This window comes from Fistularia commersonii, chromosome 22 (genome assembly GCF_037954325.1).
Source record: "Fistularia commersonii isolate RoL2024-O1a breed Wild chromosome 22, RoL_Fcom_v1.0, whole genome shotgun sequence".
Classification (NCBI taxonomy): Eukaryota; Metazoa; Chordata; class Actinopteri; order Syngnathiformes; family Fistulariidae; genus Fistularia; species Fistularia commersonii.
In genome coordinates, this window is record NC_141305.1 from 7,603,027 (window position 1) to 7,629,803 (window position 26,777).

At 39.7% G+C, this 26,777-nt stretch overlaps 1 protein-coding gene across 1 annotated transcript; it reads left to right on the forward strand.

Annotated features, from left to right (window-relative positions):
- Positions 1-352: 352 nt before the first annotated feature.
- dmrt1 (doublesex and mab-3 related transcription factor 1) lies at positions 353-25,503 on the forward strand. Its single transcript, XM_086169211.1, has 5 exons — positions 353-559; positions 2,736-2,901; positions 5,446-5,603; positions 10,742-10,931; positions 25,352-25,503. Exons 1-5 carry the CDS (start codon positions 353-355, stop codon positions 25,501-25,503), a joined length of 873 nt encoding a protein of 290 aa, XP_086025337.1.
- The last annotated feature ends 1,274 nt before the right edge of the window (positions 25,504-26,777 follow it).

Here is a 26,777-nt window from a genome sequence, read left to right on the forward strand (position 1 = left end):
ATCACAGACATTGTAAGCCGAATAAGTTCAATAAGAAAAGGGGAAAAAACAATGTTTTACACACAATTAAGGGTGGAAAAACCATGTGGCAGTATCTAATACACTGCTGCAGTAGGGATGCCAGCTATCTCCCCCGCTTTCCGCATTCTCTCCTCCCACTGGAATTTGGAAAAAGTCCCATGATCATCACAAAAAAAACACACAAAAAAATGAAGATATGACAGGGGAATCATCAGGGTGGTGAGAGCAGACGACCTTATAGCCTCCATCCTCCACGGAGGCTTCTCACTTGTTGTAGCATCCGAATAGACACCTGTAGCATTTACCATCGCTGACTACACGCTTGACCGCCATGAGCAACAAACAACCGCAGGCTTACGCGGGATTCCCGCCCCCGCAAGAGGTCCAGCAACCGCCCAGGAACCCCAAGTGCTCCCGCTGCCGGAACCACGGTTTTGTGTCTCCCTTGAAGGGACACAAGCGCTTCTGCAACTGGAGGGAGTGCCAGTGCCCCAAATGCAGGCTGATAGCCGACCGGCAGAAAGTCATGGCTGCCCAGGTATGCAAAAGTGGTTTGGTTAGCGCGGCTAGTTTTAGCATAGCAACGGATTTTATTTTTAAGTCGTTCATATATCCGGAAATACATATGTATTCACATTCCCCCTCGAAGAGTTTTAAAGAAAGAAAGTTGAATTTCCCTAAATATGCCCTGTTGTGTTTTATATTTTAGGTGTTTTTTATTTTAACTCTATTAGAATTTCAGTTGCTTTCAACAATTTATAAGTAGATACTCGAACTAGCTAACTTATAGCTAGCATTTGTGAGCTTGCGTGGATGAACGCAAGAGGGCTCGAAATATGAAATAAATAAGCATGATTAAAAATTTGCATTTGACAACTGCTAATATTAGATTTGAGTATATAAAACCGCAAAAATGACCTAAATTAAGAAATAAATAACTGATATATACCAAGCCAATTAAGCCTGAATTAAATAGAAATGTTTAGTACATTTACGAATCAAACAATTCTGTCGAGCGGTAAACGTATCTATCAGGGTTTGACAAAACTGAGAAATTTGAGAAATAGGTTTCAAAATGTTTTTTTTCCACTAAATTCTCAAAACATTTAAAAAGTCTTGTATGAAATCCAAATACACATACATTTTGAATTTGTAAATGGTAAGAGAAAAAGAAGTACCATTATACTTTTTTTTTTTTATATGTGGTACTTATCAAAATACTAGTAGCGCAATAACCCAGAATTATACACATACACTTATACATAAATACTTGCATTTTAGGACATACTTTATTTTTAGCTTGATTTTTATGTTCGTTTGTTTTCATATTGATGCTTTTTTTTCTGTACTCAGAGAAGGAACTGCTGTAATAAACAGCAATTTCCGGCTTTGGGGATCAGTAAAGTAATTCTGATTCTGTCATACCCTCGTTGTAATACTAAATAAATAACACGAAGCAATGTATACACTGCTAAATGTCAAATGCAGAGATTTCTGAAAGTCTTGTGTGTGTGTGGAGAGATCAGAACTGGTCGGTCAGTCTAAACTGCAGACTGCTATTGAGATGCAAACATTTTTTGTCAGTTAGTACTTTATGGAAAGAAAAGATTTCTCATTGGTTATACATTTGACAAGTTGGCATTCGTTTAATGACCTGATTTGGATCCTCCGTCTTTTTATTTGTGTAATTTACATTTTTTAGGATGTCAATTCTTTAAATCTTTTTAGAAGTGTTCGGTTTGAATTTGAGAAATTAACTCAAAGAATCTGAGATAATAATAATACACCATATGAAACTGATTATTATTCACCACTGAAAGACCTACTCTATACACCACCCGCCTCACCTGTAAAGGGTCCTCGATTGTGAGCGACGCGAGCCAACCACACACAGCCTGTTCAGCCTTAAGGGAGAACGTGTTGAAGCCTCCGGGCCCACTCCTCCAGACTTACCTACAGGTTCATACACCGGGCTGTCAGGATGCTGACCCCCCCCCCCAAAAAAAAAAAACTGCCCCCATGCCAATCTGTCTCCCCTCAGTCCGCAATGGACTCTGATAACGTATCAAAACATTGTCACATTCTTTTTTTTTTCCCACTACTGCTACTTTGCATTGAAAACCTTCATGCTGCTATTGTCCATATACAGTCATGTTGCTTCCTACTGACCTTTGTACAAAACGAAGAACTCTCCTGCTACTCAAATATCAGTCTATATCTGCATGCACTTTTATACTTATGTGATTGTGAGAAACCTAATCTCGATTCTTCTGCATGTCCAGTAAATGCAGAGAAATTGATAATAAAGCTGACTGACTATAATGTAAAAAGTCATCAACATGACTGTGTCAAGTCAACATGTAAGCAGATGAAAATCTATACATGACATATTATTTATTTACATTATATACTCATATTACAAAATTATATTGACCATTTTAGAAATATTATTACAAATCAGCTAATAGAAAAAAGATCCTAAATTTTAGGGTGGGACATATCTGTAATGAGGGAGAACGAACATCTTAATGTCAAACCAGCTGAGTCGGCACTGAAAATAACAGATATTTCACAAAATGATTATGTGATTTTCTTGTGACCTAATCTTTACATCACAGTTAAACTGGAGGTTGAACTGATCAACCGCTTTTATTGTTCAATTTTCTGTAATGCTAATAGCCGTATGAAATGGTTGTCCGCCCTCCATCCACCAGGTGGCCCTGCGGCGCCAGCAAGCTCAGGAGGAAGAGCTCGGGCTTTACAGTCCGGTGCCTCTGCCCAGCCCCGAGATGATGGCAAAAAGCAAAACTGAGGCAGGGCTCCTCGTCCCCGAGGAGGGACGACCCCTGACACCGTCCTCCTCTTTGCCTGCTGTCACAGGTGAGGTGTTGCGAGCCGTTAATTTGCTTTGTGTTCCATCACAGGCTGTCATTTGTCACCATGTTGATGTGACAGATGACACAGGTGGGTCAGTGGCTCCAAACTTAAGTTTTAAAGGCATGAGTCATACATGCATTTTTAGTAGGTCATCTAATAAAGATATATGTAATGTATGACTTTGCATTCTATATCCAGGCCTCTTTTGCCTGGATGTAGAACAATTTTATTAGAATGACAGTGACATGGCAATCTGGCAAAACTAACAAAAGTTGTCAGTCGGTTTAGAAAAAAGAACTGTTGTTTGTCATGATACCTGTGCATTTAGTCAATAAAAACAGAAATATTGTGTAACTGATACTTAATTGTGATTTATTTTCTTTTACAAAATTGTGATAATTATTTTTCCAATTATATCCAGATGCCGTTTCCACAATTTGCTCATCTAGTAGCAAATTAGTAGAATTCTAGTAGAAAATCTAGTAGAAAAATAGAACATATATTTCAAACGAATTTGTATATGTGAAATGAAAATACTTTTCATCATGCCACAAACACAAATATCTGATGTTTTATTTTACACCCAAGCTGATGTAAGGATGAGTATGGATGGAGAGAACGGGCCTCTGAATATTGTGATTGGCATAGCATTGAAGGTATTTTTGTTTTTAAACTTTGAAACTTTTTATGTCGTACCACAAAAAGTCTAAAAACCTTGAATTAAATAGGTTTTATTTTAAGTCTCAAAACCACTAACAGGCGTGCATCACATTTGACCTTGTTTTGTCGCTTTGTGTTCAATTTAAGGTTGTAAAGGCCAGACTTATGGGGGGGGGGGGTGGCAGAAGTGTTAAATTAAAGTCGTTTTTGGTGGCAACGATGCTAAAGGACATCCTTGATGTCTCCCTCTGTGTTCTTTTGAGGAGGCAGATGCTGATACCATGTTCTCTCCAAAACATGATAGTAAATTTTAAGGGGTAGAATGTGACTTTGGTCAAGGCTGCCGATGTCTCTTGCCAACAATTATTGCCAACGCCATCGCCAGGTCCCTGGCTCGGCAACAGAGAGGGAAGATGGAAAAAGGGGAGTCAGGCACTCAGCGCCTCTCTGATGACAGGAGCTGTACAAGCGATAGCACGTCATTGTCTGAGGCTTCAGTGACGCGGCGAGTCTCTGTCTTCCCTGAGAGGAATGTGGCCTTGTTGATAAAGCGGGAGGGAGAATGACTGACAAGCATATAACAGGCCCTGCTGCTCCTGATCGGGCCGCCTGGCTTCTGACTGACTGAGATGTTCATTTCAAGCATGAACAAAACAACTGCCGAGAGAATAAATCAAGTATGAAGATGATGTTTTTCACTTGATCAGGCTCATCCGCTCATGGGTACAAACTCATGGTTCATCCATGATGGGTTAATTGTAGAGAACAAATTTCCCACCGGGATTAATAAAGAATAGATCAATATTAAAAATATATTTGAATTTGATTTTTAGATTAGATAAAAACATTAACTAACTAACTAACTTGGAGGCAGGTTGCTACTTTTCTGAATAAATCATGTAGCTTTGGACTATAGCTAAGGATTTTTTTCAGTGTCACTTATTTTGTTGACTACATTTCCAGACTAACTGACAAGTAGATTGATCTATATATGGCATATCTCTAAATTGGGAGATATTCTATTTTCAAGAGTAAAGACCTCAGAAAATATTCACATTTGATGAACCTAGATGAAACAAATTATTTCAATCCTTACCAATTATGACTACATTTTTCTTACCAATGGATCTTGTATAAGAATACACTTTGATTAATTTAGTATTCATTCACTGTTTGATGAATCAATGAATCACTGCAGCTCTAATTTGTTAATCCCTATAAAAGTCATAGACACTGAAATCAGTAAACTATCTGATCGCTTTACCCACCCTAAAGGATTAAGATATTCAAAATCACATGTTTAATCTTCTGCATTCTGTTGAAATTGTAAGATAGTCATTTAAGTAAACCTGTTTTTCCCCATAAATTAATTATATATGATATTATTATCCATGTTGTTATATATTCATTTTTATATTTACTTTTGCATTGTTGTATGTGTTTATACACAGTCATACTTCCATTGGTAAATGCTCTTTGACATACGGCAAGCGTCACTGCTTCTCGTCGACGTCTGCCGCTCAACACACCCTTCTCCTGCAGATGGCACTGTTGGCAGGGGGGTTGGTTTTTCAGGGTCAGTTGCCTGACCAGAAATGTTTCCCCTTTAGTCCCTTCTGTCACAGCATTGAAAGTGTAAAACGGTGTTACCAGCAACAGTGGTGACACAGATGTACTGTGTGCATACATTTTATGTTTTGTCCTTTATTGCTCCTGTGTGAAGTCACAGAAAAACAGACCCAATCACCAGCAACCTTTCTACTATTATCTATTACTGTTATGTTTTTTACTTGAAACTCTAGCACAACAATTGCCTTCGGGATAAATAAAATTGTTCTCATCTCTCTCATCTAATCTTTCTGCTATAATCTCCCCGTTTGTGTTCAGGGAGTCAGCCTACGATGTCTTCCAGTGCATACGCCGGCGTCAAGTTTCACACGGACGGGCAGTCAGAGCTCCTGGAGGCCTCGTACTACAACTTGTACCAGCCTCCCGCATGCTACCCCACCTACTACAGCAACCTTTACAACTACCAGCAGTACCAGGTGACTGACACCAAACACCGTGCTCTAACAGGATTCATAGACATCCTAGAAAACCAAGAAAATATATATTTTGAAAGCAGTCAAATTTTAACAACAAAAACTAATTCAGAGTAAGAGAAAAATAATCAGGCCATATAACTGTAAGGTGTGCAGAAACATTATCTAAACCTGTACTTTAAATTAAAAGGTGAACTGCATGAACACTGTAGAAATAATTTGTTTAAAATTACCTAAAATAATGTACTTGGAAATGTACATATTTGGCTGAAAATAACCAAGGAAATGATCTTACAATGAAATTATCTATAGTTTGCTGGGAAATTACCTTAAAAGATATGGTTAAATTTTGCAGGAAATGGCTGGAATAGTATTTTAAAAAGTGTAATTAAGAAAAAAACTTGTGCACAATACTGGAAGTGGTACAGTTTAATACAAAATTAACCTCATCTATTACAGGAGGAGTGAAAGAACTGCCTCTCAAACTAAAAATCTGTCCGGCACTCAGTGGCCTGTGTGTGGTTAAGGCCCTAAGTTGTCATATTGAGTTGATGATTCTGGACTGGCTTGTCAGTGGCTGATGTTGGCTGTTTAAGGAGCCTGAAATACTTTACAGTATCTAAAGAAGGTATATATGCTGAACACAGTAATCCAGTAACATGAGACAGTGAGGTAATGGTAAAAAAACTCGCATTTTGTCTCTTTTTTTTTTTTTTTTTTCTGCCGATGTCAGCCCAAGAATTAGCACTGCTGTCAGTGACTTTTTTTGTTGGTGATTAGCCAACGGTGAATGTTGCTGTTAGTGTTTTTTTTTTTTTTTTTTTGGTTTATTTTTTTACATGCTGTAAGCAGGTTGTTAGTTCAGCTAGTGAACCTTAAATGCACTAGTGCACACCCATCTTCTTCCCTTTATATTTGCTCTCACATAACTGACACATTTATCTATCCATCTATCCAACCATTTTCCTTGGAAAAAGACATGCTGCTTATTGGGCCTCATCAAAGTTTGCATTCTCTGAACTTGTCATTGATCCCTCTCATCCGTCATTCTTTTTGCGCTCTTTGAGGTGCTAGTGGAAGTACCCAATATTGGGCACAGTGTCCCAGTGTATTAGGCCCTATTTTGGCAAAAAAGGGCTTTGGCAAAAAGGTTCAACACCTGACCTCTGTGCTGAAATCTTGATTTTTAAACAGTAGGCCGTGTCACATGCTAGCTGACGCAGAGGTGGATCATGTTCACAACTTTGTGATTGTGAAAAATTAGCTTTCATCAAACTCTGCTCTGTTGTTTTACATTATCTTTTCATTCATTCATTGTCATCTTTACTGCTTACCCCGGAGTCAGAAGCTTATCCTAGCTGTCATTGGGCGAGAGGCGTAGCACACCGGTTGCCAGTCAATCTTGGGGCCAAATATAGAGACTTTGAACCAGTCACTCTCTCATTCCCGCATCTGGTCAATTTAGCCTCCCATGAACCCACTTCATGTTTTTGGGCTGCGGGAGGATCCTGGAGGAAACCCACACAGACACGGATTGAACGTGCAAGCTCCACACAGAAAGCCTTACCCCGTCAAAATCTAACCAGGGACCTTCTCGCTACCCTCTGCCACTGAGCCGCCTTCTGCATTATCTATTTATTTTTATTTAGATGAACGGTTGTAAGCTTTATGTCGACACTTATGAAATAATGCCATAGATGTCATGGTGACTAACACACGCACACCCACATCCATCTATATACTCATTCTGATTTATGCCTAAATGTATCTATATTGTGTCCGATGAGATGAGCTTGTGGGCGAAGCGAATGAGATCTATAACTCACCGATCTCTGATGAGCTGCGTTATTTCTTTTTTTATGATAAATGTTGGTCTTCCTTCTCTCTCCGCCCTCACTCAGCTCCCCCAGTAGCAACATCTAGTTTTGGGGTCATTGCCTCTGCTGACCTGTCAGTGTGCGATGCAGCCTGAATTGCAAAGGTTAATGGTATTGTCTGTTGGCAAAGGGAACAAGCCGACGCGCCTCAGTGCCCGGAGGAGAGAGTGAGCACATTAATGCTAATCAGTTAGCGCTCTTTAGCATAATTTAGCCATCCTCCTTCATGATTTATGGTATTTTTGGCGGAGCTGTCAGACTGAGAGGGCTACGTGCTGTGGTTATTCAAATTCAGGGACGACAGTCTTTGTATTAGCATGAGGAGTTGATTATTGGACAGAAAGGAGTGAGTTTTTAGTGCCACAAACACAGCTGGATAATTTAAACCAAGGTTGCCTTGTTATTCACAGTTGATGGAATATTTATTCAGGCTGAAGCTATAATAAGCATAGGGACTTTGAATACTGTTTTTATTATAAGTTGTTACCACCCCAATACTTCTTTGAACAGTTAAGCTTTTCTCCACTCCACCGTCCCTAAACCTGTACAATTTGAAGTCAGGTTTTTTTAAGCAAATTTAGCTTTCAATTTATATTTTTTTTAATGTTTGGTAGATTTGCTTGGATCTAATGTTTGTTGTACGATGTAACCAAAGCTGTTAAAAAACAAAAATAAAAGTCACAGGGACATTTAGGTCTTTTGCATTTTTTTTCTAACTGAAAAGGACTATTTTTGGCACAGACACGTAGATACATTTATTTTATTCAATTGTTTCTCTTTATTTTATCATTTTTTATTTTTATTTTATTCTTTTTATTTTACTTCATGTCTTTCCTCGGCACAGACCACAGTTTAAATATGACAAACAACTTCACATCAGCAGGTCACAAAATTAATTTTTTTTCTGCAAATTTCTCTATATTGTCCCTGCTGTGTGCTCTCTGAAATCTCCAACTTGGTAAATGTATGTGCGAGCACCAGCCTCTGTTGCATTCATACTATCTGGCCTGAGATTAGCCATCGCTGTATTTTTTGCGGTTGCTCTTACCATCACAAACTGAAATCTCTGGAGAAACATGACCTTTATCGTCTGAGTCCATCTACCTCTCCTCTCTTCTGCTCTGTGCATTCGATGCTCCGCTGTCATGCCGGTGGATGAGTATAATATAGGGGCAGCGTGGAGCTTCCAGACAGGAGATGGTGCCAGATAAGGAAATGGGCCTCTCGTCAGGCTTGGCAGTGACTGGTTTAGAGGAAGTGCTGCAGATGTGTGGCATCATGTATCTGTCTATTCAGGGAAGGAATAAATATCTGTTTTTTCAGATTTTTGAAATTGAGGTTAGATTTAAATTATTACAAAAAATAAATTAGTTGATTTTCATCTCAGGTAGATGAAATACCTGCAAATGAAATATTTTGAAGTAGAAACAGACAGGAGAAACATGCAAACCTTATCGGGTAATCAAACTGTTGTCTATCCATCTATCCACATATCCATCCATCTAGCAATCCAACCACATATCCATCCACCATTCATCCACAAATCCAGCAAGACAACCATCACTCATTCATCAAACTATGCAACCACATATCCATCTATTTGTCCATCCCTCTAGTCAAACTACTATCAGTTCACCCATCCAACAATCCAACCCCATCGGTCCATCCCTCTAGTCAAACTGTCATCGATCCACTCAATCCGTCCATCCATTCACTGACCAATACCGGCATACAGCCACAATTATTTATCACAACATTCAAAAAGGTATAAAAAAAAATACATGCTAGGAAACAACAACGCCTCAGCTTGAGTCTAAGAGTAACAGTTATCCCAAAGATAAAGTCTTATCACATATACATTCTGAATGGTTTTCTGTTGAAAAGATGAAAAGATTATTTCTTTAAGATCATAGTTCATTATTGTTGTCTGAGGATGGCTGTTGCAGACATTCCAGATCAGATCTTTGAATTAGTCACCTTGATGCCTTAAAAGAGTGAACAATATAGTTGAAAATGACTTGTTTTCCCTGCTAACTGTCTTTTTGCCAGTCACAATTGCCGTTTATACTGAGCTTAACCATTTATATGAGAGACAGAACTTGCCTGAAACGGACAACTTTGAAGCAAGATGACTTTGTCCTGCAAACTGTAAGCTTGGTGCACTTTCAAGACTACAGTCCAATCTCTATTGTATTTTTCACAGCCCAATACAAGAGCTGAGTGTAGCTTAAATAACAGTTTATAAAGCTGTCGGAAAATTGATGGTGTGGACAATACGGGTGACATATTACAGGCTGACAGAAATCAAATTCCATAAAAGTGAAATTGAAAACCCTCAGTGAAGGCGGCCTTGCTGCTGACAGCTCATTTTAAAGTTTTCAGGGGACTGAAGAAAGCATGTTGCAGCCCATTTCCACAACAGGATGCAGAACTGTGAGACATTCTCTTCCACATATCCAGTTTCTCCCTTTCTGCCTGTCGGATTAGGCCGGTAAAATGTTGCATGTGGGGGTATTTTTACAGCCATTGTTTGTGCGAGCCTGCTGATTAACTGGTTCTTTTCCATTGCATGACTGGATTGAAAATCTTAGAAAAAGAAAGGTTTAAAGCAATTACACACTGTGTTTCACAGCAAGGAGGTAGTTGCACTGGTGACTATCAGCAGGGGAATACAAACATCTGAGGGTGATGGAGGCAGACTTATTCAAAGGTGGCGGAAAAAACATTTACTTTGATAGAAAATAAAATGTTGGAAATAGGCAATAAATATTTTCTGGTAGTGGGGTGTACCTGTGTTAATATAGGTTGATAACACATTATCCAACTGATTCTGTATATGTTTTAAGTGCGTTTGTGTTTATATTGTGATAACTGTTTTCTGTTACTATTATCCGACAAGTGAATTAAACTGTTGATTGATATGAGAACTTGGTTGTCATTATCTACAGTATACAAATTAATGTACAGTCTGTTATTAAAGGCCTCTGGGACACAGTGTTGGCCCAGTTCCCAGTGTTCCCCGATGAGCCGCTTGTTTTGGGTTCCTGTTGAGGTCATAGCCATTGTGTTAAAACCGCAAGCTGAGTCCCAAATGATTTGTGTAGGGGAGGATTTAATTGAGGAAAGACACATACCGCCACTTAAAAATCTATTAATTGCATCTGTACTTAAGATAACACTGCACATGTTTTGTATTTTTTCATTTTGCAAGTAGCATTATGAATGTTTTACCATGCACTTTTTGTGGTTCTTCATATGAAACAGATCCCCGGCGATAGTCTGCTGTCCAATCCCAATGTGTCGTCTCCGTACTGCATGCACTCCTACTGCCCAGCGGCCTCATACCTGGCCCAGGGTCAGGGCTCCACTGCCTGCATCTCCCCCCTCCACCCCATGGAGGACAACAACAGCCACACTACCACCAACAGCAGCTTCTCAGGGACGATCGCTACCTGTGAGTGGCACACACATGCACACACACCTACACAGACACACACACGCAGGCGTGTGTGCATCCACATACACATGTATGCACACATACACACGTAAGCACGCACACACACTCACTCACTCCATAAAGATTTGTCCAGACTTTTATCAACAGTGTGGTTAAGTACACCCAGGGGAGGGCTGCACTCGACTTAAGAGTGTCGTAAAATTTATATGATGAAATTAGTCTAAAGTCAAGCTCCTATTTTTTTTTCCTTTCACCATTTACTTACTTTTAGGGCTTGTCTTTATCAACTTTATTGGCGCTGATCCAAGTTGTAAAATTGAGTGTCTGCCAATTGGATTCTTGCGCTTACTTTGTTTTGATGAAGCACATACTGTATAAGGATCTGAGGCTTATTGTCTATCTGTTTTTTAATCTCACACCCTCTTTTCCCCATCTCTAGCAGGGAATAGTTTCAGGGAATTTTTGAATTATTTAGTAGTATTTGTAATTTTTTTTGGCACTTAAAGGCTTTGTTTTAAAATCACTGTTAGTGCCTTGAACTTTGATGGTTCACATAGGTGTTGTATCATGATTTTATGTATGGTCACTCATATACGAATGATCGGCAAAAGAGTCATATTGTCTATATTAACATCCCTTCCTCAATAGGTTAGCTCCCCTGACAACACTACCATCACAAACCTAAAGACCCCCGCATCTCCCACGTATTTGTTTTTTTTACTTTCACCTGTCAGTTTCCTGTGAGGGTCCCATGTCAGCTCCTGCTGTGAATCGCCATGCTCCATTACAAGATAACAACACTCTCGGTGGGTGGTCCCACATTAGGTGGCGACTCCTACATCCGAGACACACGGGTGACTTTGTGGTTTCCTACTGTTTTCTGGGCAGTAGTCTGCCAAAAATCCATGTAGAGTAAATCCTATCACTTGAAAATGTTATTACTGTATAAAGCAGTCCTTGTCAATGAATTTGAAGGCGCCTTCCTGTTCATAGTGTCCCCTAGCTGCCAATGTTAAATCACAAGTATACAGTATGGGCTGACTGCTGACAAAAGAAGGTCACTGATTTTTATTAGTAGCTTCAATGTGGGGAAATAATGCTTCAGTCTTTTAACATCTACTCTTACTTCAACTTTGACTGGATTACTGCTTTTTCCAAAGCAGTACAAAGTCAAGGCCTGTTTTTAATAGTTCAAGAATAACCGCCTGAAGCAACATGATAGGTAGTGATGGTTTTTGGTGATTGGGAGAGGAGGAAACAGAGTGGGGGTCTTAGGGTTAAGGGTTCATTCCCTTGGGACTTCATTAAAGAGATGATCTAAGCATGGTCTCTTTTGAATGACGACACAATAGATGGTTTCCTCTTGTGTGAGCTGCAGCAGGGAGTAACAAGCCCTGTTCTTTGTGTAGCTTTGTCATGATTATAGTAAGCTATTGGTATCGCAAGTCAAACAGTAATTCCAAAGAGTCAGTAGTGCGCTAACATTCCTGTTGTGAGTCTTGCATTCCCCACTTCAAGGAATAATTATCTAAAATTATTAGACATTGTCATTGTGAAATTCCACACTGCTTATATAATGATCCTCAGTAGGCTGTGTGGGAAAACCAAAATGATTTTTCCTAGGAATTAACAGATCACAACCATGCTGATGTAAAATATTATGATACTCATTCTTTCAAAAGATAAGTTCCTGCTTTGTCTTGTCTAAACACAAGACCACATGTAAACATCTTTAGAAATATTTCTTTTCTGAATGGAGTTGGACTTGAATCCAAAGTTCCAGCATCACAGTTTCAGATCAGTATTTCGCTATGTGGTACAAGTACAAGTCGAAACCTGCATCTAAGACTGTTTTGGTGTTGTCATGAATGGTTGATGACTTGATAGTGATAGATTTAAATTGTGCTTAGCTAAGTAGCGGATGCCTAGCCTTGTAATATGGCACAGATAGAAGAAGGGCATTGAGCATCTTAATGTCTGGTTCATGGCAAACAGGTAAATTTCCCCCAATGATCTGTGTTTAAAGATTCAAGTATCCATGTGTAAAGTGTCAACATGAGTCAGGTTCTCTCCCGACCGCCCCTAAAGCTTGATGTCGTGGAAGAAATAGAAATAGATCCACAGTTTCTACTATTGGCCAGCACTGATGATCTAAGATCTTCTGTGTCAAAGCTGTTGGGTAAACTTTGGTTCGACTCCCTTTTTTTTCTGAGCAAACGTTGGCAAAGCTGAGGTGCCAGGTCTTAGTCATGACTTATCAGTGGGTCACTCAGCAGGATCCTACATGTTCAGTTTACCTCAAGAAGGCTGCAAACCTGTTAGTGCCTAATTCACTGAAGCATTCTTCCTTTTTCTGGAATATCTGATGAAATTCATTTTTATTTTGTCTCACATTTATACCGTAGGATGTGCTTGTTTGTGCTAAGTTAAACAACTAACATTTAGGTATTTAACTTATGTAACATACAACTTGTACAGTTTTGTCTATTCATTTATTTCTATGATAAGTATAATCATATATTGTATTCTTAATTTAATTGATACACCCAGATGACATTTTCATTTCAGTAAATTTGTAGAATAGCTTTACAAAAATGAAGGGAAAAATATCCTCACATTTTGTCTTAAAATTCATTAAAGAAAAGAAAAGAAAAGCAACAGTGTACAAAAACAGCTGAAATATCATTTTACTATCATCAAGAAATCCCTGAAAAGATTTGCATCATCTTTGTACAAATTAGCCATCAAATAGCTAAAGGAGTGACGTTAAAATGGAACTTGTCCATTTGCAGAAAAAGTCACAGAATATTTGAATTACCCACTAAAATTATTTTCAAAGTGATGCTTTGTCCGATTTTAAAAATCATTGAAAGCATTTTATATGTATGTATGTATATATATATGCATGTATGTATAGCAGATTTGTATCAGAACACAGATAAGACACTGAGCATCTTCTAACGCCGGGGGTAATTTCACTTCCCCTCTGGCCAAGTCCATGAGGAGGAAATGGCTGAGATCCCTGAGTCTACCTTGCCTTCCCCTTCTATCTGCCTGCCAAACAGTGGCCCCTGTCAGATTTATCTCCCTCTGTGGATGGGTCTAATCAGTTGGCCAAATACAGAGATCCAAATAACCTTCAGGAGTGCCACGCTGTCCTTTCCCCTCCACTCCCCGGCCTCCTCCACCACCTCCTCCTCCTCCCAGCCCCCACCCCTCCGAGCCTCGCCCCCTCCACAGACCCCGCTGTCTCCGCAAAATTGCCTTCTGGAGTTAGTGAGCGGGAACAGTTAAGATTTACAAACAATGATGAAGCTTGTCATGCGTCTTTCTCCATCCGTCACGGCGGGCCGGGCGGAGCTGTGGGGAGAGCCGTCCTGGTGTTCTTCATAAAAGCCAGCTCTGTGTGAAATACGCCCCGGCAGGCCTGTTTACTGCCCCGCGCTCGTCAGCAGCCCCGACACCGTAAATCGCCGGGCGGGAGTTGACAGCACAGTCCATCAAACTCTCCCACCGCCCCACCCCGCTCGCCCTCCCAACATCTCACCTCGCACTGTCCCTCCTTCCATGTATTTACGCACACGCTCGCAAACACACACACACACACAAAGACACACGCTGTTTCTCCACAAAAAACGCTTCCTCACCGGGATCTAAAGCGGGGAGGCTCAGATGAGCTGCCCCAAAAGAGTTATGGTTGCCTTGCTCTCGCAGGCGGCGGCCTCAAGCCGAGTTTGTCAATGTTTATGTTCTTTCTTTTTTTCCTTTTTTTTTTTTTTTTTTTTTTGCCCTTGTCTAGACTTTATAAAAATCCAGGAGAGTAAGAAGTTTGCAAGCTATCCTGCCTCTGCAGCAACTTTTCTGTCACCTTATGATTACTTGTTTTGAAAAGGAGATTCATACAGGAAATCTGACCTCAAAATCGAACTCTGTGGCGCTGTCTCTTTTGTTATATCGGTGTCAGCAGCGAGCGAACACTAATATAAATGCAAATCAGATTGTTGAGGTACTGCAGATGTTAATCCCGCTAATCGATAGACCTGTGTGAGCCCATTAAGTTAGAAATCCATTACTATCTTTCTAGATGATATTCTATTGATTTTGCCCGCTTCGATCCATACTGTACTGTACACTAAAGTGAGTTACTGCGTATAAAGTCAGTCGTTTCAGGTTCTCAGCCCCCTGTGGAAAAAAAAACGGAGCAGGAAAAAAAAAACAAGATTGGAATCAGTCAGTTTCTTTGTTTCGTGTGTAAAATGGGCTTCACCTGCTCTCAGGTCAGATTACTTTAAATTGGAACGTCCACACTCACTCACTCAGTGTGTATCTACACACACACAGACACACTCATTCTGCAGGTGCCAGAAAGACCTCTCACTCTTTTGGATTTATTAAACCCAAAACAAATGCAATCGTCTTACAAGGAGAGGTGACCCTTTTCGCAGGAAGTGCTGTTTCATGTCATGTTGCGGCCAAAGTGTGTTCCCTGGTCAATGACAAGCTGCAGACACACTCAGCCCAGAACATTTTTTTATACTTTGCCTCTTGTGGGGAAAAAAAACATTGGTGTTGCATTTTTTTTCCACCTTCTCTACCATGAATATTTGTATCCATGTATATGTGTTTTACTAATTACTCAATACAGGAGCAGGTTACCAGCCCCCAATTATAAGTGACAATTATTTCACCGTAAAAAATGTTGTTAAATTGTGATCTGATTACTCCCAGTTCTAATTTCCCATTGATTTTCTCAATATTTGCTGTTGCTGTTCAATTTTTTTTGGGTCACTTAATCTTTCTGAATCCTAGTTTTGTGTATTTGTGAACACTCACGGAAGAAAATGGGGTATCTGGATAAGTCCACCCCATTTTCATAGATTTTTTTTTTTTTTTTGCTTGAAGTATGTTGGATAATTTCAGTAAATCATTATAATACATAATAAATTTACTTGCGAACAAACAATTATCCTCTAATATTCCCAGGTGTCTGGGAATATCCGAGCATCATTGACAAGAGGAAATAATAATCATGACTGTAGTGTCAGCTGAAAGCCATGGTTTCCTTTTCATCAATGAAAGATGAGATAATGCGATGATTATTGATAAATTCCCCACTGATATATTCTAAACAACATCATGTGTATTAATATATTCTGTTCACTCAACTGATGTGAGGTGATTAAAGTTGAACAAACATCATGACGTTTGAATAGAATAAACTCCTGCCTCCTGGCCCCTTGAATCCTCGGTCCAGATCAAACTAGAGAGCCATAATATGGAGAGAAGGAAGCAGTGGAAGCTGCCAATGTGAAGGCTCCTGGCTCATCTTGGCCCAGCTTGAGGTTTTGGCCAGTCTCTAGCAGCTGCAGGTTTTGTTGCGTTCAGGTCACATACATCTCGTAACATTCTCCACTCATATTTAGGTTATTTCTTGCAAACATTTATTTTTCCCCCTCTGTTTTTTTACATAATAATGAGTTAATTATTTTGTTAGTTTTTCTTCCTTCAGGTTTCATATGGGATTTCATGTGGGATTTCACATTGATTTTTGAAGTGGTTCTTTCTGGGTTGTAGATTTTTCTTTCTTAATATTTGATGACCTCTTCCTCCTTTTCTGGCCAGTTTTTATAACTGGTTGATTTGGCCTCAGCTTTTTGTCTTTGCTTTGAAAATAATCAGGTAGTTTCGAAAAAAGTTGTGAACGAATTAGCAAAACAAACAGAAAAGTGTGAGTAAACCCTAAGACAGACAGGATATTTGATTGAGAAATAGCCAAATAAAAGTTATCTTCATGTTTATTTTGGGGTTATTTTTAATTTTTAGATTTTAAATGTTGCTAAAAATCTCATAAAATAGGCTTGTAGAGTGTTATTGTTCTTCAATGTTCCTTATTGTCAATTTAACTTTTAATTCGGATACCCCTCCCACTCCTCCAGTGTGCTTTAAAATATCTCCTGATACTTTTCCAGGAACTTCAAATATTTTTCTGTGGTGAAGACTATAGGTTGTGAGGCTGTAATTAAGGGTCTGCAAAGGTGTGAAAGTAGCCCTGCTGGGTTCCGCCGGCCCTGGCGGGCCCCCATCAATCTATGTCTGATTGAGTTTCTCCCCTGCCTTTGGTTTCTGTTAGAGGAGTTGGATGTGTGGCGTCGCCCCACTGTGCCGCTGAGTGCTCTGTTAGCCTCCCGGGGCTGTGGAATCGGCTAAATACCAGTGTAATTGTCCGCTCAGGGCACAAGCACCGTCATAATGTGTTGTACAACACCACCATTAATGCGGGCCTGGGGCTGTGGAGACATTAAATGGCCAGGGCTGTGTAGTTTATGTCCTCACCCCCTCACTCGCTCTTCCCCTCTCACATTCACACTCCAGCACACTGTCCAGCCTGGAAATGCCTGAAGGATACTAAAAAAGTCAACAAGACTACCGTCTTCTTGTTGTATTGTGTATGGCTGTATATCTCCAGCCATGTTACCATCTTAATCTGCTGTCAATCACTGCTGCAGTTATCTACAATACCCTATATATAAATTAAGACTAAGAAACAATCATGTTTCTTTAAAAAAGTATAACAATTGTTCAAAAAATATACTACAGTGTAATCACACCCTTCATACTGTGTTTTCACACACACACACAATATTTTTTTTGCGCTTAATTAACATTAACTGGAATTGATATAAAGTGAATAATGTTTGCAGTATGTTTTTCTCTAAAATGAATCTTGAATTTTGTTCTGGACATCCTGCAAATATGTATTGTCCTTTCATGTCAGATAATTCTTGAGGGAAAATATTTTAAGTGATACATTTTTTATATTTAGAGCATTAAACTCAAATGGTCATTTCACTCAAATTTACAGCAAAATAAAATTTGCTGGCCTTTTCCTGTTCCCCTGCTTCTTGCCTGCCACGATGACATTTCATTCTTTGCAGATAGAAAGAGTTTAAAAAAGGGTCCTTTGGGAAAAAAAAAATCACATATAACATCAGTCTACACAGTTTCCTTCTTAAGACTGAGTAATGAAACACATTAAACATTTTATATTAGCAGTGTTTCAAAGCAGCCATTGATATCTTTTATTAATAATGTTAATAATTTTCTTTTACATGTCAAACCACCTTTTGCAGAATAATCACATGCTTGCAGTCACTTTCCTGCTGTTTTGCGTCGCCACGGTGTGGATTGACAAATGACATGGCCTCGACACCTCTCTGAAACAGTTCACCGACTTGGATAAACATTTGGCAGCTTTAGCGCCCACCAGAAGCATCCTCCCTTCCAGGGGGATATATTTCACTCTTGTGTCCTTTGCTCAGGCATTTTTCTTTCCCCTAGTCGTTTCACAATGAATTTTTGTTCAAAACGTAATGATAGAAAAGACTGTTCGATATCGATCGGCCCACTTGGCTCATTATTGCATATCCATAACTTTTCGACAGATCGCATCAAAACGCTGGCCGATAGACTGACAGGGCCATTTTGTGAGTTGATGGGGCACAGTACCCCGTGATGGAGGTTTTAACATGCGGATGAGGTCTGCGTCACGCCTCTCTGGCAGTCATCTTCACTGGGGACAGATTGGTTAACAATACAGGAGCAAAGGTTTCTCTCTGCTTAATTAGCCTTTGACCCCAACACTGATGCCTTCTGTCAAAGGCCCGGCCCTCCGCTCCGTCCAGCGCCTGAGTGAGCCAATAATGAGCTTTTAAAGTGTTTTCCGACCCCCTGATAATGGCTGCGTAAGCGACCGCATCCCTCCAAAGTATTGTCTCAGGGGCTCCTCACTGGGGGGAGATGAGAAATTCATGGAAGATCTTGCATCACTAGTTCATTGAATTGCCTTTATTTATTGTAATCTAAAAACTAGCATTTGGTCTTTAATTCAGTTGTGTGATTGAGCTGTTTGATGTGGCTTGAAATTAGCATTTACTTTCACTCACCGTAATGGAGGTGCTCTCTGAAGGGTCGGCTCCTTCTTTGTGCAATTCACCACTTTCTGGTCCCTTTTAATGAATGCACATTTTTGGTTAAAGTCTAAAAAAAAGTCTAAAATGGTTTTGTAAAAAATTACAGACCATCAATTCGCTACATTGGTTACAAACTAGCACTTTTCATAGGGACCTGATGTGGTCGAGAACCAGACCAGCGCAGAGATTTGCTAGTTTTATGATCTAATAATTGGCCTTTCACAGATTTTTTTTTTCATCAAGTTTGAGATAAACCTCTATTGTTTTTCCTATGAATGCTTTGTACAGAAAAAAGCTGATCAGATAGTTTTACCTTCACTTCTAGCTCAATAGTAACATTGTTCGAAAACTGTCTGTTCTATGGGCAGATTTAAATTAACTTAATATCAATTTCAAACTAAACCAGAACATCTGTAAAAAAAACATCAAGGTTTTTTCACTGACTTCAAGCTCAAATGGACTGTAATGATCCAACTATTCACGCCAAACAAAACAATATTTAAGGTGTTTGCCTGAGTCGCATCTAGAAAATGGAGATACACACAGGTAGTATACCTATTAAAACATTGTCCACACAGCAATCGTAATGCCTTTCCCAAATCCATAATGTCCCCTTTCCCTTGGAATATGTGGCATTAATGACAGCATTTTCTTTTCTTTTCAATAACCGGAAGCTGCGGTAAACATTGTGTGGAAGGGAGGCAAACCTCCCAAAAACATATTCAGCTATGTGAATGTACATTGAATGTACTCTGCATCTGTGTTTGATTTTCATTATCGGCATTTTCTTGTTCTAAATATTGCTTCGTTTGGCTTAATATCAGAATACTATATTCCATGTAAACTTGGATTCTTCAAAAGCCCTCAAAGGGGACTCAAATCAAGCAAGTCTACTCATGCCGGAATAGCACTCTGCTGCTACTTTGATACAGAATTTAACTTTTCCCTGGATAAGTAACGCCGCAGAGGACTTGCAGCGTTAGGAGTCGGCCACAAAGACTCTGACATGATAAGTGATGCGAAACCCCTGGGGGTGAAGGTTCTCTGTGTGAACATCAGCTGAGTGACAGGAGCCTTCGCTGTTCACTGCTCAGTATTTAAAGCCTGTCAGTCCGTCTGCTCTTTGGCTGAGTTTTCTGGGCCATTAAGTCTCCGCTCCCAGCCCGATGATGAGGAGCGGGGACGCCCACGCCGTCCATCTCTACGAGGGTCGTCCTCAGTTAGACACACATGGGACCCGCTCCGACTGGCCGGGGACATTTTTTAGACACTGCCCGTATCATTTTAATGGGAGCCATTTCATCCCAGAGCCAACCTTGTCATGTGACAGGTAACTTCTCATTCTGAGGGTTGAATTTTTGTTGCCTTGGTAACAGCCTCGACTAAGTGCTTGTGACCCCGGACTCTCTGACACTTCATTTCACTCCATATTTTACTGCTCCTTTTTAAATACCGGAGTACTTTGAATTTGCTCTTTCAGAACATCATTGACTTTGAGTTTAACATGTCACTTTTAATAAAGCCAGTACTACTGTTTTCATTATCAGTGAGGTTTACTATCAGTTTACTAAAGTTTAATAGACAAAATTCATTGATATCATGGGGTTGTTAATATGAATTCGATTATGTATACTTGTGGGGGTATTGGTCCAAGCTTTTCAATGTTCGTACCATCAACAAAAAAAGACTTTGATACCTTTTCCCGAATTTCTTCATCATTTTAGTTTTAAAAATGTTTGATCTGAACAGAATTACAACAGATAACACATTATAGTGTAATTATAGTCTCAGTCTTTCTTATACCTGCCCCTTTTGGAAGTTTGAATGAAGTGAACGGTCAAGAAAATAACAAAAAGCTGAACCAAAGCCATAAACAGAAAATAGAAAATATTCCTCCCTTCCCAAATGACACAGACAAGTGCTCCAATTAATTTATGGGTGTTTCTCTGCCAGGACTCCATTAGGTCTGTTCTGCAGTTAAGTAAAATCACATTTCTGTCAAAGATAACTAGAGTAACTAACATAACTCCAGTGACATCCTGTATGCAATGTGTGTGTGTGTGTGTGTGTGTGTGTCTGCATGCCCCTTTCAGTGTTTACATAAGTGTTATCTACCCCTATGACCCCTGTGTACGGTGGATGAGTGCTGAGTATGAAACCCACAGAGGGCTTATCCCTGCTGGATCAGACTGAATTACCACCCTCTCTCACATCTGGGCTTTTGTTTGGCGGGAGAAGAGATGACTGCACTTTCATTCACTCCCTCCCTCGTACTCTTAACAGGACAAGTGGGAGGTGTTTTTTTTTTTAGAAAAAAAAAAAAGCTTCCTTTTGTTAGTGCACACAAAGACTGTTTAATAGTTTGGAAATCTTATATAGAGCCCTGAGTGAAAGAGGGGAAAAAGGGCAAAAGTTCATCCGCAGAAATAAACTCTTTTCAACGTCTCCCAGGAAATAAAGTCGGTCTTGTCACACAGTCATGGCCGTCAGGACGTACAGCAGATTTACAGCAGCCTTTGTTTACCTGTGGTGGGCCATTATGTATTAGTTATTATGTATTTATTGTTGTTATTATTATTGTTATTTATTATCCCCTTACCTCTTACCCAACCAGGTTTATTGGTTTAAATTTTGTGCCATACGCTCCAAACTATTATCTTTTTGTTACAAAATTGTATTTGATTAGCTTTGATTTTTAAATAATGATTAAAGAGCTTATTCTGTTGTAATTAGTATGAGTCTAACAAAAACTGGTTTGAGAAATGTTCTTTTCTCTCCATTGAGAAATGATGGCCTTATGAACCCTGCCCACCACCACTGATGCATCTCTCTCCCTACGTAGCTCTGAGAATTGTTAGCTGTATTAGCTTAGCTGTCAGCTCCCAGCTCAGCACAGCGGAGACCTCTGTTGCTTTGACCCAGTGCCCTGATAGAGAAAGAACTGTGCAGCCTATAATCTCTGGCTTTTCATTCTGGCCGTTACCTAAGCTGCAGGATGCCGGTTTACGAAACCAAGAATGGTAATGAAAGATGTTGCCGCAAAGTAAACTCTCATTTAGGACTTTTCTGGGTGGGAAGGTGCAGAGTTACCTCCCTTGTCATTTTAGAGGTAAGAAACACTGCGCTACAGTCATATGGCCCGTAGGCAGAGCACACTAGCAAATAGCCTAATATGAAGTGGTGGGTACAATTAGTGGATTCTTGACCAAAATAACTTGTGAAAATAATATTAGTCACAGTTTGGCTTCATGAAATGTCCAAATCACAGCAGCTGCAATTTTTTAATGAAAGAAAAAGTGGGCACAACATCAGGGTCACCATTTGATCTTTTTGAGGATCATGAATGTTTCTGTGTAACCTGGGTTTTTTTAAATGGTCAGGTGAGGGATTCACTAAGAAACTTCTTTGTTTTATCTGTCTGAAATTATACAAAAGGGGCGATGTATTTTCTCCATCAAGTTTCTTCTGTCCTGTAAAGGTTATTGCTAGAAAGTTTTGCCTCTTCAGCGCTCCATGACATTTTCTGCACACAGCCCTAAGCGAACAAGGGCTTAAAGCAGCCTCACTGAAGTCATTGATAAAGATACAGCACAACATGTGACAAAGAAATCATGCGGAAATCATGACAAAAGAAATTAAGACAATTTGTAAATCATTCTGACTTGCCTCTCTGGAAAATCATCTCTCCTCAACTCACCTATAATTTCCTTTCAAAAAAATTGTTGCAGAAATAATCTGTATATGTCTTGTACTTCTCTCGTGATAGCAATTCAGACCAAGGCAATTTTGATCTGAAAACCATCTTGAGCGATGCCTGTCAATTAATTTGCTACATTGCTATTAACACTTGCGCTTGGCTTTCTGCCACTTGTTCCATGCAGATAATGAATCGGACCTAATTAAACGGTTGGCGTGTTTTAACAGGTGACAGTTGGCAGTTATGACAAGGCTTTCTGCTTTCCCCGACATTAATCAGTACTAGACGAGAAATACTAGGACGCCGTGGGAAACACGTGTACTGGTCTGTCTTAATTTACCATCCACTAAGACGTGAACACATTAGGTCACTTTAATCACATCATAGATTTTCCTGCTGATGAACAGAGAATTAACAGTAAGCAGGCCAATTCACAGCTGCGCTTTAGTGCCTTTTCAACCACACCCTCTGGGGTGAAAAAGAGCCAGTTCTTTTTGCTACACAAACATTAGTATTAATGATCGGGCTACTGGCTGGAAAGTGGTGACAGACTGCAGACGGGCAGAAGCCGTGGTCCGAAAACCAATCAGGAAGTTAATGAGGAGAAAAATGACTCCTCTTTTCTCCTCCCTGCCATTTCATAGAAGGACGAGAGAGAGTGAGAGAGAGAGGGATACGATGGAAAGTGAGGAGGGAAACACCTTAACGTCAACATTGGCCTGTAGGTATTAAAATGCAGATAAATTTTAATATTCCAGCTTGTGATCGGCAGTATGTATTAAAGGAGTTCTTGATCGGTGAGGAATTAATGGTGGCCGGCCCTTTTCAGATTATCTTCAACATACAAAATTGTATATTTCATGACGGGTTGTTATGGGATTATTCAGATAATCATGAAGATATTCATCCCCATCGGATTTTCTTTTTGAGCAGTTTCTTCGAATGTTAAGATCCTGACAGACTTCTGATTTAAGGGTTGATGTTCTCTTTAAAGATTTCCGCCAGTGTTAATTTGACATTACTTGGTCATTATAATTATTCTTATTTTATTTACTGTTTTAATTCATTAATTGGTTTCTCAATGTAATAACAAAGCAAACAAAAACAAAAACAGAAAAAGCTGGCCTGGTGCACAGGCCCTCTCTTTCCCTCATTAAGAAATCCTGCACTTCTGAAGATCCTCCCACTGGTGCTTGATTACCTCCTATTTTGTGTTTAGCTCTGTTAGCAAATATATGCAGCCTGACTTGTTAACGAAGACACGGTGCCTGCATCTACTACCCAACTTGTGTAGCATTATTTACAGTCTTGTTTTTTAAGAGTTGGCGCATTGTAACACCCTGGAGACACACACACACCTCTTCATTATTCCACACAAAAGCAAAATGTGAAGAAGGGTAATGTCAGACCAAAGCCAGTGTGACTCAGAGTGAAAAGACTTTAAAATCATTTGAGTTCCCTAAGTAAAAAAGGGAATATTCCCCCCTCCTGTAACAGATTTCACAACATTGACAGATTTATCAGCTGAATGTTTTTTCTTTAACATTTACATTTTACACTTTTCTCTGGACTGTTCCGTTATTCCTATTATTTTGGTATTGCAACGCCTGTCGACAGTCCCAGAAAATAATGAATAGGAATTGGGAAGACGTGATGAAAAAGTCTTAAACATTCATCAATAAGCTTTTTAATGAAATACTAATAGCACTTTTCTTGTGCTCAGTTTCACAAATGGCTTGTAGAATATAAACCTGCAAGTATTTTAAAACCTCCAGCTAAAATTGAATATACTAATTCACTCCAGCCTCTCAGATGTGGGGATAGGCTCATTTACTTGCAGTCTTTGTTTGCCATTTTTTTTCTTTTTTTTCAATGAATTGAGGAAAATGAACAATAAAAGCATCAGTCTGTTCCTTCTGACGACCAATTAAGTAATTTGTCGCTAATAATTGGAATTAAGGAGCGCTGGAGTCTTTAAAATAGACGACAGGCCAAAATCTGGATTCCCGTGTTAACCAGGCTAATGGATGCTGGTGTCTGCGTGCAGGATCTGTAGTGCTAAAATGGCTGGGTGCACACAGACTCCTGCGCCATAAAGGAAGCCCGGCGTTTTTGTGTGTGTTTTTAAGTCTGCGGTTTCGTTTTGTTTTTTTCCCCTATTGCCAGCTGATTCAATTTGCTATAAATCCCGAAGCTTTGGTAAGTCATTTTACCATGTGATCGTATTTTTATCAATGTGCGTTCAGCTGCCAGCGGCGGCCGCAGGGAGGCTGTCCATTCTCAAGCGTTGTAGATGCAACTCTGCTGTTTTTGTCTGTCACACCTCAGTATTTCTCCTCTAGTTTTAATTTACAGGCCCTTACATTGCAGGGACGTCTTTATTTTATGTGGACGGCTGTACTGTCGCTCTGTCTGGTAGGCAATGTGGATTTATCATGTTTATTACTCTTCAGTATCTTAAGAAAAAAAAAAGAAAAGATTTGCAGCTTGATACCTTGGAGGGAATGAATGATCGTCATCTTTGAATTCATAAACACTTTACTGTCATAGCAGAACGATTGGCAATTTTCCTTCTGTTTACGTCATTCTGATGAGCAAACATGATCCTCAAAGTGTTATCGACCCGGTCCTCCTTAGTGACAGCCGAGTCAGAAGAGCAGAGCCAATGTCACTCCCAGGTGACAAAAAAAAAAACAAAATAGAAAGTCAGTGGATCTTTTATCATTATGATCATGTATTCAATTCTACAGCCTTCTCAGACAGCACCAGTGTCGTCGCCGCTAGCAAACCCGTGACCTTCCGCCTCACCAACCCCCAGGACGACGCCGATGCCAGGCTCAAGCGTGAGGGCGGCAGCAGGCCGTCCGACTTCTCCGTCGTCCAGGATAAAGCCACCAAGTAATCTGGCTCGGCTGACTGTGCTCCCGCCAGCATTCGACAGATCGCGAAGTTCCCCTCCGACGGTTCTGATCTGAGGTTCGTTATTTTGCCTTTCACCGTGTTTTTCTGAAGGAAGTTCATCTGCATGTTATCATCTCTGAAAAGCTTTTATGATTCAACCCGTTTAACCCCAATACACGGAGTGAAGAACTCAAGTGAACTTCATATGAACATTCGTCTGAATCTCTGCAAAGAGCTAATAAGACTAACAGCCTAGTATCCAGGTCACGTCCTCCTGATTTTGCGCAAATTTATTAATGATTTCTGCCTAAAAAAACATAAGATGCAGTAGAACCTCAGCTTATGAACACCCATAATCACGAAAAATCAGCCTACGAACAGTTTTCAATCACATTTTGAATTGTGCTGCGAATTAGCCTCAGTGCACATCCACACAAACAAGCTCACAGGCTTTCGAAGTGTACCGCAGTTGTGCATGAACTCAAGTCTTAGAAGAAGTAGAAAAGTGATTGTTAGTTTGGGTGAATGAAAGATAGCTTGCAGGAGATAGCGTTCGTGAGGGCCTCATGCCAGAAGTCGATTTAGTAAAGGAAACGGCGAGCTCAAATGATGGCAAGAAGAGAAAGAACACCAGAAACACCGTCCTAATTAAGGTTATCTTTAATTCTTTTCGAATTTTTTTTTTTTTTTTTTTGCCACATGTAATCGCATTAAAAAGTTTCAAAATAGTCAGTATTTTTTGTCCTGTTTCCTTTTTATTTCAATGGGAAACATTAATTTGGGTCACAAACATTTCAGTTTGTGAACACCGTCAAAGAACAAATTAAATTCGTAAGCTGAGGATCTACTGTATAAGTTATAATTTTGCAAAGAGGTTGGGAAATTATTTTCATGTGGGAAAAATGTGATTGAGCACCATGGAAAGGGATTCAGTGCGTGTCACGAAAGCGACCCGGAGAGGGGACTTGGAGAACATTGGATCTGCTTCATGCTGAAATCCTCCAGAAGCTCGTCAAGTGCTTCTTGTTCAACCCAAATCACTCTAAAAAATGAAAAGAAAAAAAAAAAAAAAAACTGGCAAGAAATCATTCTGGGTTGTGTCGATTCAATATCCAAGATGTTAAATCCCCCAGTTCTGTTCAGGGGAAAGTAGAAAGGAGTCCTATCTGCAAATCTCCACTTTTATTGTATCTTAACTGATTTATGTTTTTGGTTGAATTTTTGCTGTTTTTATCATTTTTTTTTGGTCCGTTTCCTGTTTGCTCTTGTTTATTT